This window comes from Buceros rhinoceros, unplaced genomic scaffold (assembly GCF_000710305.1).
Source record: "Buceros rhinoceros silvestris isolate BGI_N320 unplaced genomic scaffold, ASM71030v1 scaffold20948, whole genome shotgun sequence".
In the NCBI taxonomy this organism is placed as follows: Eukaryota; Metazoa; Chordata; class Aves; order Bucerotiformes; family Bucerotidae; genus Buceros; species Buceros rhinoceros.
Window position 1 is genome coordinate 82,401 of NW_010427747.1, and position 15,270 is coordinate 97,670.

Consider the following 15,270-nt stretch of genomic DNA (forward strand, 5'->3'; position numbering starts at 1 on the left):
AGAGTAATTAATCTATATACCAAAATATTTAATGTTAATATACAATTATCAAAAGCACAGCCAAAATTTCAACATGTAATCCCATCAAAAACACAGAATGACATCAATAAAGTTTTTAGGCTTTGACCATGTACTTTTGAAACAACATTAAGAAAAGCTCTTAAAAGACTCAAGTTTCCAAATAGGTAGATTGGCTCATCAGCCTCCAAAACAGGAGAGTCTTACCTATCACACTTTTGGCAAAAGAAGCTCGTTTCAGGGTTGCCAGACCAAGGTCTCCAATCTTGACTGATCCAGTGGGGCCAGTAATAAAGATGTTGTCACATTTTAAGTCTCTATGAATAATAGGAGGAGTGCGTGTGTGTAGAAATTGTAAGCCTTTCAGTATCTGACGGCACCAGCTGCGTAGTACTTTAATTTTCATGACTTTAAATCTTTTCAAATACCTAATGAAAAAAAGGTAACAGTAGGTTAAACAGGTTCTGCTAACACATAGTAGATTATACTGTATCATTTGCTGTTCTGAAGTAAAAAAGCAGTAATTAAAAGAGATGCACAAATTTCAACTTCACCTTCTACTTTAAAATCTACCTGGGCATTTCAAGACCTTCAGTGGAGCTAAAGATTATTCCCCCTCCTAAAACCAGCTCCCTTTCTTCTAGCTAGGGGATTATAATGCCAAAAGATAAGTGTGAAATGCTTGATATATTGCTAATAATTTATTCGCATACAAGTCACCCTACAGTAATTAGACAGTTGCCTTGCTAAGTTTCAAGGCACTGCTTCTCTGACAGAATTAAGATTGTTGTAATGCTGAAGCCTTTATGTATTCATTTGAGGCAAGTTTTTTCCCTTTTAACCCGAAAGCTTCAATAGTTACAGGCTTTTGATTAAATATAACTGGGTGGGAATGTGGAGCACTAAAGCCAAAACGCTCACAAGTATAGAGTTGTGGCCAACTGTATGAGAGCTCCTAGTTATCAATATTAGTTCAAGTACTCTGGTCAAGGTTTCCACGTTACACTTTAAATCTGCTTCAAATTTATTTGTTGAGTTGTCAAGCAAATTCAAAAGTCTGAGGAGATCACTTGCCTGGTGCATGACAGGGCTTGATTGCCTAAATCTGATTGGTATTACTCACTACTTCAAAACTATGAACAGATACGGACGGAGCAGGAAAATCTACCAAATAATTGACATGGAAGAGTTCATGTATAAAGTCAGTATCCCTCTGCCAGCAGAATGTGATCCAACTTTAATTGTTCTAACATGGCTGCTTTTTAAAATCCCATGTCAGAACAGTCAAATTTCCTATCAAAAATATTTTCCAATGCTTGTGACCTAAGACTATGATCTTATTCTACTCTTTAAATTCAACAAAACAGAGGTGCCACAGGCTGAGTAACCTATGACAGTGTTCAAGTATTTTCCAGCAGTGTATTCTCACAGCTCCTCTTTGGCTAAAACAATTTCAAGTAAAGCGTTGTTTTCTTCCTTTCAAAAAAGTATGGGCTGAAATATGTTACAGAAAGGAACTAATATGCTGCATAGAGCAGGGACTTTATTCTTATTCAGCCAATGTTACTCAGTCAAAGTCTCAGATAAGTACCAGCTTCACACTACTGCAAGACTGGTAGCAAATTGTGACCAGCACGGAATCTAGCAACTACAATCATAAAATAAAAAGAAGTCACATTCAGTTATTCTGTGGCCTGCGCTCAGTCTTTTCTGCATATCCGTTTAATCAGGTTAAAAAGTCTTGATGAAATCACTTGAATCAACGGCAATGTAAAAATGCAGTATAGTAATCCCTTTTAATTTCTCCAGTTCAAAGGAAGATCTGGAAAAATCAAGTTGCTAGCAATAATCCTGCTGTGAAAACAGATCTATAAAAGCAATCAGGACCCAGTTCCAGAAGGAAATCAAGTCTCAAAACACAACGTAAAGAACAGGCAGGGAAAAAGCCAAACCAAGGACAGAGAAAAACTGAAGGAGGTTCTTAACCACATCAGCTACCACTTGAATTTTTGCTATTGACACAACCCTCATTCATCTCTCTTGAGCCTCTTCCAAAGATCACATGGTAGGGGCACTTCAGTTCAGCATCTGGAATCCCTAATTACATTCTTGGTTTCAAATATACTAGTCCACTGCCAGCTTCTCACTGTTAAAGGACCTGGGTCCAACCATCACCCAGCATCCTGCAGCATTGCTTTCATTCTTCCACAACACTGTCACAAACTGTATCACATGTCACTTAAGGCAGAACCCATTTTAAAACAGAAGCATACGTAAATACATAAAAATACACAGACAACCCTACCAGCCAGTACATTTTCAGTTTTCCTAGTATCATAGGTTAACTCAGGCTTGAAGAGACCTCAGGAGGTTTCTAGTCCAAGTGTCTGCTCAAGGTAAGGTCAGCCACAAAGTCAGAACTGGTTACTCTGTGCTGTATCCAGACAGGTTCCTAGTATCTCCAAGAATGGACTGATCCTGCACAACATTTTGGGGCAACCTGTTTCACTTCCTTACTATCACCACTGATATAGCTTCTCCTTACATCAGTCTGAACCTCTTTTGTTTTAATTTATGCCTGTTGACTCTAACCCTCCCACCAAGCACCACTGTGAAGAGCCTGACTCTTCCGTATGTCCTGAAAGGCTGTCAGGTCACCCCCAAAGGATATTCAGGATGACCAAGCCCAGTTCCCTCAGCCCTCCACATAGGTCTGGTACTCCAGCACCTGACCATCTTGGTGACCCTCCAAGGAACTTCTTCCTACTTAATCAACATAGTTCTTGTCCATTTTACAGGCTACTAGTGAATTTAAAGACAACAGGTATTTGATCTTTCACAGAATACAAGCAAAGATGAGAACACAGGGCTTTCTTAATAACTAGTTTCAATTAATAGAAAGAAACAGGAACTAGAGTTTGGCTTTCTGTCTCAAGATTGGTTGCTAGGGTTTTCTTTTCTTAAGCAGGAAGGCTGCTGACCTAGAGCATCTCAGCTCAAGGAGCTATAGGAAACCCTACTAAGTTAGCAGAAATAGTTATGAAGGTATGTGTCCTACCAGATAGACAACACATTCGTTTAAAGTGGATCAGGAACACACACTGCAAAGACCTTAAACAAAACTAGTGACTGAGACCTAGGTCAGATTAAGGCCTGCTGTCTTCATTAATAGTATAAAGACTTAAAGTAGACAACTCCATTTTTTCTCCAATATTTTAATTCCACGACAACACACAATATCAGAAAGCAGTTTAATTCTTTACAACAGCTAAATCAACTAAATCACAACTATAACTCAAACTAAACAATAGTTGGGAAGATACCCACCCAGAAGTCTACAGTTTAAGAAGATCTTCAATTAAAGAGCCTACTAGTTGTTTCTGGACAAAATAAGACAACCTTCATCCTTCAGAGTACCAAATAATCGTATAGCCAGTAAATCTGAGGTATTTCTTTCTACCACCACACTAGTTTGTAATTGTCTATTACTACTTTATCTTGCTACCACCACATAAGCCAATCTAAATATTAAAATCTGTGAGGAGGGAAAAAGGAGTAAGAAAGGGAGAAAAAAGTTAAATTTAACGCTACATATTCTAGCATAAAATCAGCTAACTTCAAAGGCATCTATACAGAGCTGTAAAACACTTGCTTAATTACTGCTCTGAAAACAGCACATGAAGCAACAGACCTATTATTTTATCTCAAATACCTTAAACAACCTCAGAAAAGTCTTCCCTAAAAGTACAGCTAAAAGGAAAGCTGCAATATCTTTAGCCCTCCAGTACTATTTCAACAGACAAACACTTCCCTGGAATTGGAGTCCAGATTCCCAAAGAGCCATTTTTTCCTTCTTTAAGTATGTTCATTTGTGGCTATCAATAAGGACAATAAGAAACAAGACATTCAAAGGCTATTTTAACCAAAGAGATTGCAAATTGCTTCCACCTCCTATAGCCTACTTACACATTTACGATTTGAATGGCTCTCCAAGACTAAAATAGGCACTGAATTAAGACAACGACCCACAACCCCTGAATTTCAAGTGCTGGCAGTTTTATTTCCAGTAGATTAATGGTGGCTAGATGCTCACAAACAAGCTCAAGACTCTACAAGCCTCTGAGTGGAAGGCAAAGGCATGATTTCAGTGTAACTTTCCCTAGGATCCACATACCACTAGAGGGCCACCGAGGCAGTTTGATTTGCTAATGTCTTTATCCCTGGCTTAAAAGTAAATCTAGTGTTACTCAACTACTTCACAGGATGAAATTGCAGGCATCCACATATTTTCAGATTATTAGGTACTACTCCATGAAGCTGCTAAACAAGTAGGTAGTGTTTTTTTCTTTTTACATATTAACTGTACTGTAGTAACACCCAAAACCTCCCAAAAGAGGCCAGTTAATTTGTGCTTTGAACTTTACAAACTAGCTCAAGCCAAATAGAACACAGCTGGAGAGGAAAACAAAAAGTTCTGAAAAGTGAAAATACAGCGTTTTCTTCCCGAGCTCTCAAAATCTGAAAGTTTTCTGTATGTGCTTACTAGGACTTCACATGGAAGAATCTGATGAGCTTGCTAACTTAAAGGATGTTCTACCATAACTCGCAGTGCTAGCAACACTCCTCTTAAAAGAGAGCTTCCCTGCAGAAGGGAAAAGGGGATAAAGGGCTCTGTTGTTATCTATTCTGAAATATGATCTATTTTCAGTGCTCTGATTTTGTGCTAATCATTCTTTCATGCTTTGACATGCTTTAATTTACTCACGTTTTCAATGTTCCAGATGTCATGAGTTCTGTCACAAGAACAATACACTTTTTTCCCTTGACTGTAGACTCCCAGGAATCATAGAATCTGACAATATTGGGATGCTGAAGCCCTTTCAGCATTTCAGCTTCCTCTTTAAATCTTTGTCGCTCTGACTTGGACAGCTTCCGATCCTAATGAAAAAAAATACAGAAAGTACATCAGAAGGCTTTGCCTTATTTCTTACTCAGAGAAGCAGCAACTTGAAAAACAGTAGGATACAGTCTGTAGACTAAAACAAGAATCAGCAGTCTTAAATACTACTTAACTTGCAATTACCCTTAAACATTCTATTTAGAATACAACCTACTAGTCTTTTTAATCATATGTTTTTCCTTACAATCTGACTGTTCTCAGAGGTATGAATTGCAAGTCTGTATATTATCTTCTTTTCCTGTTTCATCCTCCTCCTCTAACAGAGTCATTTTCTGACTTAAGGTGGAAGGCAGACACAATGTCCTCAAATATTCAAGTGTTCAAGATTAGACAAAATTGGATCACTTAAAGCATCTCTCTCATGTCCTACATAATAATATTTAGTTATTTCAATGCATATAATATCCAGACCACTGGTAACTGATGGCATTAACCCTCCATACAGAGGGTAGAGCATCAAACCTCTCTAACACATAGTACGTACTTATGACCGTGGAAATGAATGAGTTGGATTTGACTAAAAGCATGACCTCACGATAAACTGCACATCATGAAAAAACAGTCTCCTGTTGTTATCCAGCATTCTCAGTTTACCAATGCGTTATCAATGCACCAGTCACACCAGTCAGATTTACATAAATTGTATCCCTATGCAGCTAAAAAATTTCAGGATATATTTTAAGTCCAGAATTTTAGAATCATTATTCCTAACAGTTATTTAGGAATAACCAGTGACCTCTTTGTCAAATCCAAGTAAAAATTTTAAGTTACTTAATTTCATATTTCCTCCTCAATTAAAAGGAGATATTAAAACACACAGGGTTTACTTATACTGCTCACAACCTTCTACTGTCCTCTAGGCAGTAATTCCTCCTTCCTCTCTTTACAGGTAATGTGTCTTTTCAATACCATTCAGTCATGCTAATATCTGAACTATCGTATATTCACTTAAATTACTAACATTTTTAAGAGCTTCAGAGAGTATCTTTGGGCATGGAAGTTCCAATTTTCAGAAGTGTGAAAGTCTTCTAAGTGAAATTTTGGAAACAGGTCTGAAAATACCTCAAGGATCATGATCTTATCAGTGCCTATGAATGCCGATCACACGCACTTTTACATTTCTTAGGAAGATGCTAAATGCTTAAGCCTTGCCAATTTAGTATATGGACATTAAAAGCATTCAATCCTGCAACTATTTCTCTCTGCAGAAATTAGCACTACCACCTCCTCTCACCCGTTCATAAGCATACTCTCACAAACAAATTTCAATGTAAAACATTTGCAGAAATGCTCCACAAATATTTAAGTATTCATGCCTGCTTAGGTGGCAGGTTTTTAAATATGGAATACTTCCGTTTGAGATCTCTTAGCCATCTAACACCTCTCCTTTCATTACAATGAACAGAGCAGCACAAGTTCTGTTCAAAACCAGTTAATTCTGACTGCTACAAACAGCTGTGATACAGAAAAGTAGAGCTGCAATAGGTACATCAGTCACAGACCATACACCCATGCTTCAAGCAATACTAAACCACAGTAACATAATCATTCTTGCAGCAAAATAAAGAACAGTTTTCCCAGCCTCTGCACTTGATCCATATAATCCACATTTTAAAACTAGCGTATAGCTGTAAATCCAATTATTATACATGGTAATTATACAAACAAGGCTGCAGCAATTCCTTTTACATCACTTTTTAATTTAGCTATGTAATATGAACACCCACATTTTTGTCCAAATCCTAGATTTTAGATATACATTTGGATTAAATTTCCTTTATTTGTGCATTCCAACAAGTTATCCACTATAGACACTACTAACTAGTTTTAGACTACACTTCACAATAAGTTTGCATACCTCTGTAAGCCTAATCACCCTTAAGGGCCTTATTCAGTTTTCCCTACCACTGTACCACCAGCCTCAAATAGAAACTAACAAGTGCTAACCATTCTTATCAATCAACAGACTCTTAACTGGCATGCATATTTTGACTCATCTCCCTTACTTGTCACATCAACAATAGCATCATGTTCCAGCAAACAGATCTGTGATGTTTAAAACAGACAATAATTCAGTGCTAGCATTAAAAAAACAGCACACAAAAAAACCACAAAAACACCCAAGATAGTGACTAAGTATTTCAGCACTTCTTTCAAAGTCATAGTGATCTGGGACAAGTCTGGACACAAACGCAAGCCAACAAATTTCACCTAGGGAAGACAGCTATGTTTTGCAACTGAAGAAATATTGCACCATTCAGTGGCATACTGCAGCAGCAAAAGCTAATCTTAAACAGAGCTGTAAGACAGGAGAGGCCTCTCATCTTGTAAGACCAGTGATGCATACTACCTTTACCCTCATTTCCTTGGATATATGTCCTATACATTCATTCATAAGAGGTTTTTTATATTCTTTCCCCAAAGGAATGCTAATGCTAGTAACAGAAAAGAGTAAGTACACTTTAAAAACCGCAACTCTAGCATTCAGGAAAATATTAGATCTTATGTACAATTACACCAACAAAATGGATCTGTATGCACAATGGCTGGTTATAGTTGCACAAACTACATTCTAATGCAACCTGCCAACAGTTAACCTACAGGAGAACAGGCTATTTAAAAATGACAAGTACACTTTCAAATCTGGAGTATTCCATACACCAGAACCTTAGAACATATTAGACTGTAAGGTCTCCCAGCCTGCACAGAGACAGACTAGAACAAAGCCCATCCCAAATACTGCATTTTGGCATTATTTGAGCTGTTAGCATAGGCAAATGGGACAACTTGATGCTCTTTCCTGTACAAAGATGCAACTTAAACAGCTGCAGCTACTAAAATATTAGATTAGCAAGAAAACAGAGCACCGTATATAATCTAGGAGACTTAAATGGTGACACCAGGCGTGTTAGGTATGAATTCTTGGGGGAAAAACAGGGGAATGAGAGCATCTTGGTATTACAGGAAATCCACACAGCAGAGCTGTAAGAGAAGGACAACATCGTCACTTAATGAGAATTTAAAAGAGCATTTTTCAAGAACTTGGGGACAGCTTTCACCATCCTCAGTTATAAGTGTATACTCCAAGAGACTCAAAATGCCAGATGCGTCTTTCCAACAAAGCAGCTGCTTAGGGTGATTCTCAAATTCCACTGTGGCCTTTGAGCAGGAGATTGCAGAAATGCAAGACCCTCAGCTGTATCGCCGCCTCTTGAGGTAGCAAGAAGTTCGTGGCATATTATTCAAAATAAGCATTGCACTTGATTAAATCATCCTGTAGGGGAATTAAATAAGTAGATCTATCACCTGCAGCCTTTTTCCTGTAACTCACAGTCTAAATAGATGGATCATTTTAGAACATATTTGTTGTTTTCATCTGGAAGCAAAAATTGAGGTTTCACGACTTAACATTCCAGTATTGCTAAGTATAAGGTTGCTTAAACAAATGTAATGTTTTCTTTGATTTTTTATTTTAATTTTTAAATTAAACCAAAACTAAACAAGATAGACACAATAAGATGCTTTTCCATAAACCTGGGAAATTTGAACAATTCTATGAAGAAACCATCCCTTTAAGAAGAGTTAATAACATATGGCTTGATATCCTATCCTTCGAAGGCCAACTTGTTTTGGAATTCCTACTAGTAAAATTAAAAAACGGACACTCTCCTCCCCCAGTCTTTTTTTACCATAATGAAGCAACTTTAGCCAGACAAGACTAAGTCCTAAGAATGTGATCTGCTAACTTCTAGACTTGTCTCATTGCTAGTACATTCCAAGCAGATATAGCCCAAATATTTTAAAATATTCAAAGCTATCAAATTGCAGAAAAGCTTACTTCCTAAAATGGATTTAACTATCCTTTAAAAGGGCCAGCATCGTTCTTCCTGAACTGATAGCTTCCCCAGAGGACTTAAGTGTCACATCCCAACCACTGGACTGCCCTTCCAACAAACTGAAACAGATGCATCAAGCCCACTCCGTTCATTTCATTCATTCCTTTCCACCTACATTAAACCATTTTGACAAGCCAGGACAAACAGCAAGGCTTCCCATCACATGACCCATGTGTTCTGAAGTGCCAGGGGCCTGAATGGAGACAGGCAGCGAGTGAAACAATTGTTCAGCTCAGAACAATTCAATTCTTGGCTGTTTCCATTTATCTGTGTATTTTCCCACTGACTTCTTTTGGTCAGAAAAGAGGTATTAGAGATGTTTACATTACTCAGTGCAAATCAGGGATCTTGGTCATTCATAATAAATCTGGTATAGGCTTACTCTTTCACTAATGTACTTAATTTACAGGAACATGAATTATACAAGGAACTGTTACTACCCTCCTCCTATCTCTGTATGTAGGTGCCTTATATAACAGCAAACAACCCAATCCAAAACCAAAACAACCCCCCACTCCCAAGCTTAGCTACTGTACCAAGCCACAAAAAACAAAAATCATCAGCAAAAAATGCCTATATTCCTTTGGTGATTTTTCAGCCAAGGCTTAATATCTATTCAGCATCCTTTACGAGGAAAGAAAATACATTTCTGGCAGCTAAATTAACCTTAAATTTCAACTGGGTTGCTCACATAGCTATTGAGTCTACTGAATAATTTTTCATACATTTTTATTTCTAACTTTCCATAGCTGTCCTGAGTTCTGTCCTGTTAACATTCTGACAAGAAGTAACACATCCACAAAGCATATCACACTACCACAAGCAGTCACAGAGCCTGGCTCAGACACCTAAAGCAGCAGAAGAGCCGACTTAGCAAGGCACTGTTCTCTGACCACGTCACCTGAGTCTGTTCTTCATCCAGACCGAGCTCAGCTATGGGTCTCACCTCCACTGTCCATTTTTATTAACTCACATCAAATGGTCTGAGCTAAATTCTAGGGTAATTCAGCTGGCACAGTTATGCAGAAAAGACACACTGCACTTCACTCTGAAACACATGCTACAGGATACCAAATAAGTGGATAACAAGAGAAATACCCCACGTGGAAGAGGTATTAGAGATTAGATTTGTTAACTCATGCTATACATCCTCAAAGGTGATATTCTGTTTCTTAATATCAAATACACTTAACAGAGCCAAAGTGCCAAAGAACCTTTATGCACAATAGAACAAACCTATCTTAGAAATCTTTCCATCTTCTACAAATAAATAGATTCACAGGTGACAAAAGTCAACTTTAAACCAGATTACTTAAAAAAAAAGCTCAGTATGTGAGCTGCCACAGCTTAGACAGCTATTCCCTCTCCCACAGTATCAGCAAGATAATCAGTAAAGATGAAATAGCGAAAGAATGAATAGTACATACAGGTTTTACTAGCTTTCTGCATATCCTTCTGCTAGACCCACAAATTCTACGTAGCTATATTGCAGGGACATTTAGTGGTCGTTATTTTTTTTTTTAAACTACACTAGAGCAACGCTATGTAGCTTTTATCCAAAGAGATGCACTAGAAAAATTAGTAGCAATGAACTGTCTTCAAGTGGTGAAATCTGAAAATGCACAACCGTGACAGACTTCAAAGCGCTGTTGAATTATAGATACTCTGAATCACAACCAAGGTAAATTATCTATGACCAGGTTACACCAAGCAGCATTTTATCAAGCTTTCCAAATGTCTGAGAATTTGAGGGGAAGACACTGCTGCTCCCAGCCTATTATTCAGAGGAAGAAGTAGCATACAGAAGAGACAAATGTTCTTCTGTGTGCATTTCTGCAGCATATGCGAAAGGCTTTGCAAGCCTTTTAGGCAAGGTTAATGAGGGGTCATCAGAGGAGAAGCTAGCAAGACCGCGCTCTAATACTCAGCACTGTTAATGGAACTGAGGCTTTATGGGCTGCTGTGTTCTCATCCTGAAAAAATCTAGCAGTTAAGAGGAAAAAAGAGCACAGTGACCATTGTGTTTAACAAAATATCAACAAAGAATCCACTGAGCTTAAAAAAATCATCCACCATTACACAGTTGGTACCTAGAAATGAAAGTCTTAGTGCATAAGAACTGTATCTGCTTTTCTGTGTCAACACATAAACCACTTCAGACTTCCCAGGGCTAAAGACCAGGCAGAGAGAAAAAATAAAGGGAGGGGAAAAAGACTGTTCTAAATGCATCCCTGCACAGCAACAGACATAAAAGTTGATCTAGGATCTGCACAGATCCTTCTGCCAATATACCTTTCTACAAACCACTGAACATGAAAAACTGATTAAACAGAGCCGAACAATAGCTGTTCCAAAAGTATGCATCCAGGCTAAACAACTCCAGTTCCCTCAGCTGCTCCTCAAAGACTTGCACTCTAGACCCTTCACCAGCTTTGTTGCTCTTCTTTGGATACGTTCTGGCACTTCGAAGTCTATCTTGTAGCAAAGGGCCCAAACCTTTTCAGTCCCTTTCCTCCTCATCTTAGTTTGAAGATGGAAGACAAAGTACCTGAGGATGCGTAGCAAAACAAAACGCAGTGCCAAGCTAACCTTTCCTGAAAGTATGACTTTGCGTTGCTGCTTAGCAAGTCTTTACAAGAAGCCTCAATTTTATATAAGCTACAGACAGTCTTCATGGAGTATGCAAATAACCTGGAGAAAGAGAACATCTAAGTATAATATACATATCTAACAAGACGGAAAAGGGACTTAAAACAGTCATCTATTACACCTTTTTAAGTTCCTGATTATGGGTAAATACTTATTTTGTAGGCTTCCTCTTACAGAGTGTATTCTAAATAATCTGTGTTTCAGGAAAGTACACAAGTGGTCAGCCTAAGTGAAAAGTTGGGGAATTATTCACAGTAGTTGTACAGTTTCCTGTGAAAAGCATCTACCCATACATCCTCTTACATATTTTCATTTCTAGCACTTCAATGCACAACAATAGTAGCACAGCACGGAATTCATTAGAAGATGCAGTTAGTTGAAAAAAACACCAAAAAATAAAATTACTTCTTGTCCTTTCTATTACCATTGATACAGGTTAGTGATACAGCAAGTGTATGCAAGTTTATTGCTGCTGCTGAAAGAGGAGAATACCAGAAACAAGTTACACATATCTTGACAGAGATGATATTTGGGTAAACTGATAGCAGGAGGAGGAAGAGGAAGGAAACTCAATGATCAGACAGAAGAGGAATGGACAGAAGCCTTCATCAAATAGGATTTAGTCTGAAGTCAATTATACATATCCTGAAAGAATCAGCACCTGAGTAAGCTTCAGAAAATAAGAAACATAAATTTGTCTTAACACGGAAGGTGGAGCATCTGCAACTAAAGTCTGTGTATGTGACTGAAAGATACTACCACTGCTCCCCGCATTTTATCCTGTGATTGATTGTCAGTTTTGATGAACCTGTGATTCACCAGAGGATGGGATAAAAACACCACCAGTAATTACACTCCTCTGATGTGGTCACTTCCCACTTTTACATATGCAGTAGCACCTGTGCCAGCAGTAGTAGCAGCAGCATATAAGACACCTGGTGGCAGCAATGTCATAGACTTAACCTATGCTTGAAGGGACATCCTCAGTCTCCCCACAACAGAAAAGGCATCAGAACTGAAGTTTGTGCTTGCTTTCACCAAGTGCTAGCATCATTAAACACAACTGATATATAACTAGTTATATTTATATGGTCCATTCAGATCTTCAGCTAGATAAATTCAGCTAAATCCTCAAGTTTCCAGGATTCTATAATTCATTAGAACATTCAGAACAAGTCTACTGCTAATACTATTGCTATACACAAAGCAGGAGAAAAGAATAACTAGACCACACAAAACCAAAGATCTTTAAAAAAAGAAGTTAGGAACACCACCTCACACCCGAGCACCAAAGACAAGCTCATTAACTTGGTAAGAAATGAAGCCATTCTGCCTCACTTCCTCACACTGAACAAATGGCAGAAGTGGGATCAGAAGTCTAAGGAGCACGCAAATACAATGTGCATCATGAACACAGCTGCAGAAAAACACTTTCGTTTCTCTGCAGGACAACAGCAGATCAGAACATTTCCTCTTTATGTAAGGTCACAAGAAATCTTAAAGTACGGCTCCCAATAAAGTTTATCTTTTATAACAGTAGCACTGCGGGATTTTTTTATTTTCAGCAATGCCGAAGATGACTACACTCCTACGCTAGCACACTTCATGTGCAATACTAGATGGAAGGCTCAAATACAGACAGATGTAAGCGTGCTGCTTAAGAGACTGGGGCAAGCTATACCTCTATTGTCATCTTTTCAAGAGGCACTTAAGAGAACCTGTACAACTCCAAAAGGGCAAGAATAGTCTGGCGGGCTGATAGGCTTCCAAAGAATTCAGCTGGTGTAGATTTTTGCTTTCACCTAAATTTTAAGAAGCATGAATAGGACATGCTTGGCAGTAAAGCACCTCACTTTTCCCAGGAAAATCAAACATCAGATAAATTGTACCACCAGAGAGTGGATAATTTGTTTTCCAGAGCTGTGTTGTGTGTAAATACACACATTAATCCAAGTCTATACTACTACTCTTCCCACTCTTAGATCAGTACAAACATTCACAGGCCATGCAGACCAAACTGAAGAATTGAACCAAATTCCGCTTCCACAGAAAACAATGACTAAGACTAAGTAGATTGCCTAACCTCAATTTCCTTTGGAAAACTTGCACTCTTCAGCCATGAATACTACATAGCAGCTTCCGTGTAAATTAAGAACTATGCTCATACTTCATCAAATCACTTATAGTATTTTCTTTTGCTCTCCACACAGCCAGTAAGAGAAAAATTTTAAACAGTAGATATGAAATCTATGGCTTAGATGTGACCTCCGCCGGAATCTCTCAAGTCCTCAGGAATCTGGCCTAAGAATGGCAAGCAACTGTTTAGGCTTCAGTCATTTCTATTCCAGGGTTGCTCTATGCAACCCTGTGTTTCCTTATGCAGAAGTGTAGAAATAAAAAGATAGTTAAAAGTTTTATTCAATTTATTCATTCTAAGAGGCTGAACATAGGGGACAGTGATCAAAATGCTAGTCTATATAAAAATAATCAGTACTAGAACAAAGAGCTCATCTATTTTATTTTTGCTTTAAAATTGCTATTTAGTCCATGGAGGATAAACGGATAAGTTTACTGTCTGGTACCAGTTCACAATAAGGTTTGTTTATCACATACGGCTCATTACAGAATTGAAGCATTAGCTGAACGGAATTCTTGATGAGCTATTAACCAGATGGACCATCTTGTCACTTGGCTCAGACGCCTCATTAAAAGTTTCGAAGTTCATGTCAATTCTCATTTTGCACTGAATTGATTGCTTTGTCAGTGCAAGGGAAGGTACATCCAATCATCTCAGTTTAATTTTACTATGAAAATCTAATTCTCCATTCAGGGGGTGACAATACTGCAGGAAAAAAGCCTCCTCTGCAATCCATTCTGGTTACCTTACAGATTAACTCATTGCATCAAAAAAGCAACTGTAGCTCTGTTTCACATATTTCTGTATGACCATAAGCGTCCTTTTATGAGTAAGTACATGCTGAAAACATCAGGGTGAAGCCTTAACTGATTCTGATACAGGCAAATCAATTCAGAGAATCAAAACCATATTACAATTCTTTGTCCTATATACTTCACAAAGCCACTGGTGAAGGGGAGGAGTTATAACCACTTCTCAGTATGTTGAGAAGTTGCATCAATACGCTCATTGGAAACCATGCACAAGCATCACGGTGACTCCAAAGCTGTACTGTGAATGAACAAAGTAGGAGGGACACAAGAACTAGTAGTGTTCCTGTGCCTCTGACTAGTTCCCTTGCAAAAATGCCAGCATAAAGCCTAGAAGAAATGAACTTACAATGTCTACGCAAGTATTTAAGCAGCAGTCCCTTCAAGGCTGCCCTCCTCCAGTTGTAAGACGAACTCACAGCAGCCTACCAGTACACATTAGCTTCAAGTTGACATACAACACTATATTGCATATGCAGGCTAATTACACTAGAGGAGTTACTCTTCCCAGCTTTGCTTTGTTTTCTGCAAAAACATCCAGAAAAGTACTTCATTTAATTTACAGATTTGTGGATTACTATCAGTTATGACAGGATGACATATGAAGTGTAGGCCTTGTGGTGGCAGCCAACAGAAAATCCTTACAATAATCACTAAAGAACTCCATGACAGACATCTCTCCTTCACAGAGAGTTCTCTCATTCAGTGATCTTTCAGGGATTCATCATAAACCCCTCAATTTCTAGCTGCTCTGCACATTCTTACAAGATAGACAAAAATCAAAACAGGATCTCATGTAGG

General features: G+C 38.2%; 1 protein-coding gene across 1 annotated transcript in view; it reads right to left on the reverse strand.

Annotated features, from left to right (window-relative positions):
• WNK1 (WNK lysine deficient protein kinase 1) overlaps positions 1–15,270 on the reverse strand; it is a 100,797-nt gene that overhangs the window by 63,530 nt on the left and 21,997 nt on the right. The window contains exons 3-4 of the mRNA XM_010142042.1: positions 4,784–4,956; positions 226–446 (exon numbers count right to left, since the gene is read on the reverse strand). Of these exons, the coding sequence (XP_010140344.1) occupies positions 226–446; positions 4,784–4,956 (394 nt within the window). The remainder of the gene's footprint in view (positions 1–225; positions 447–4,783; positions 4,957–15,270) is intronic.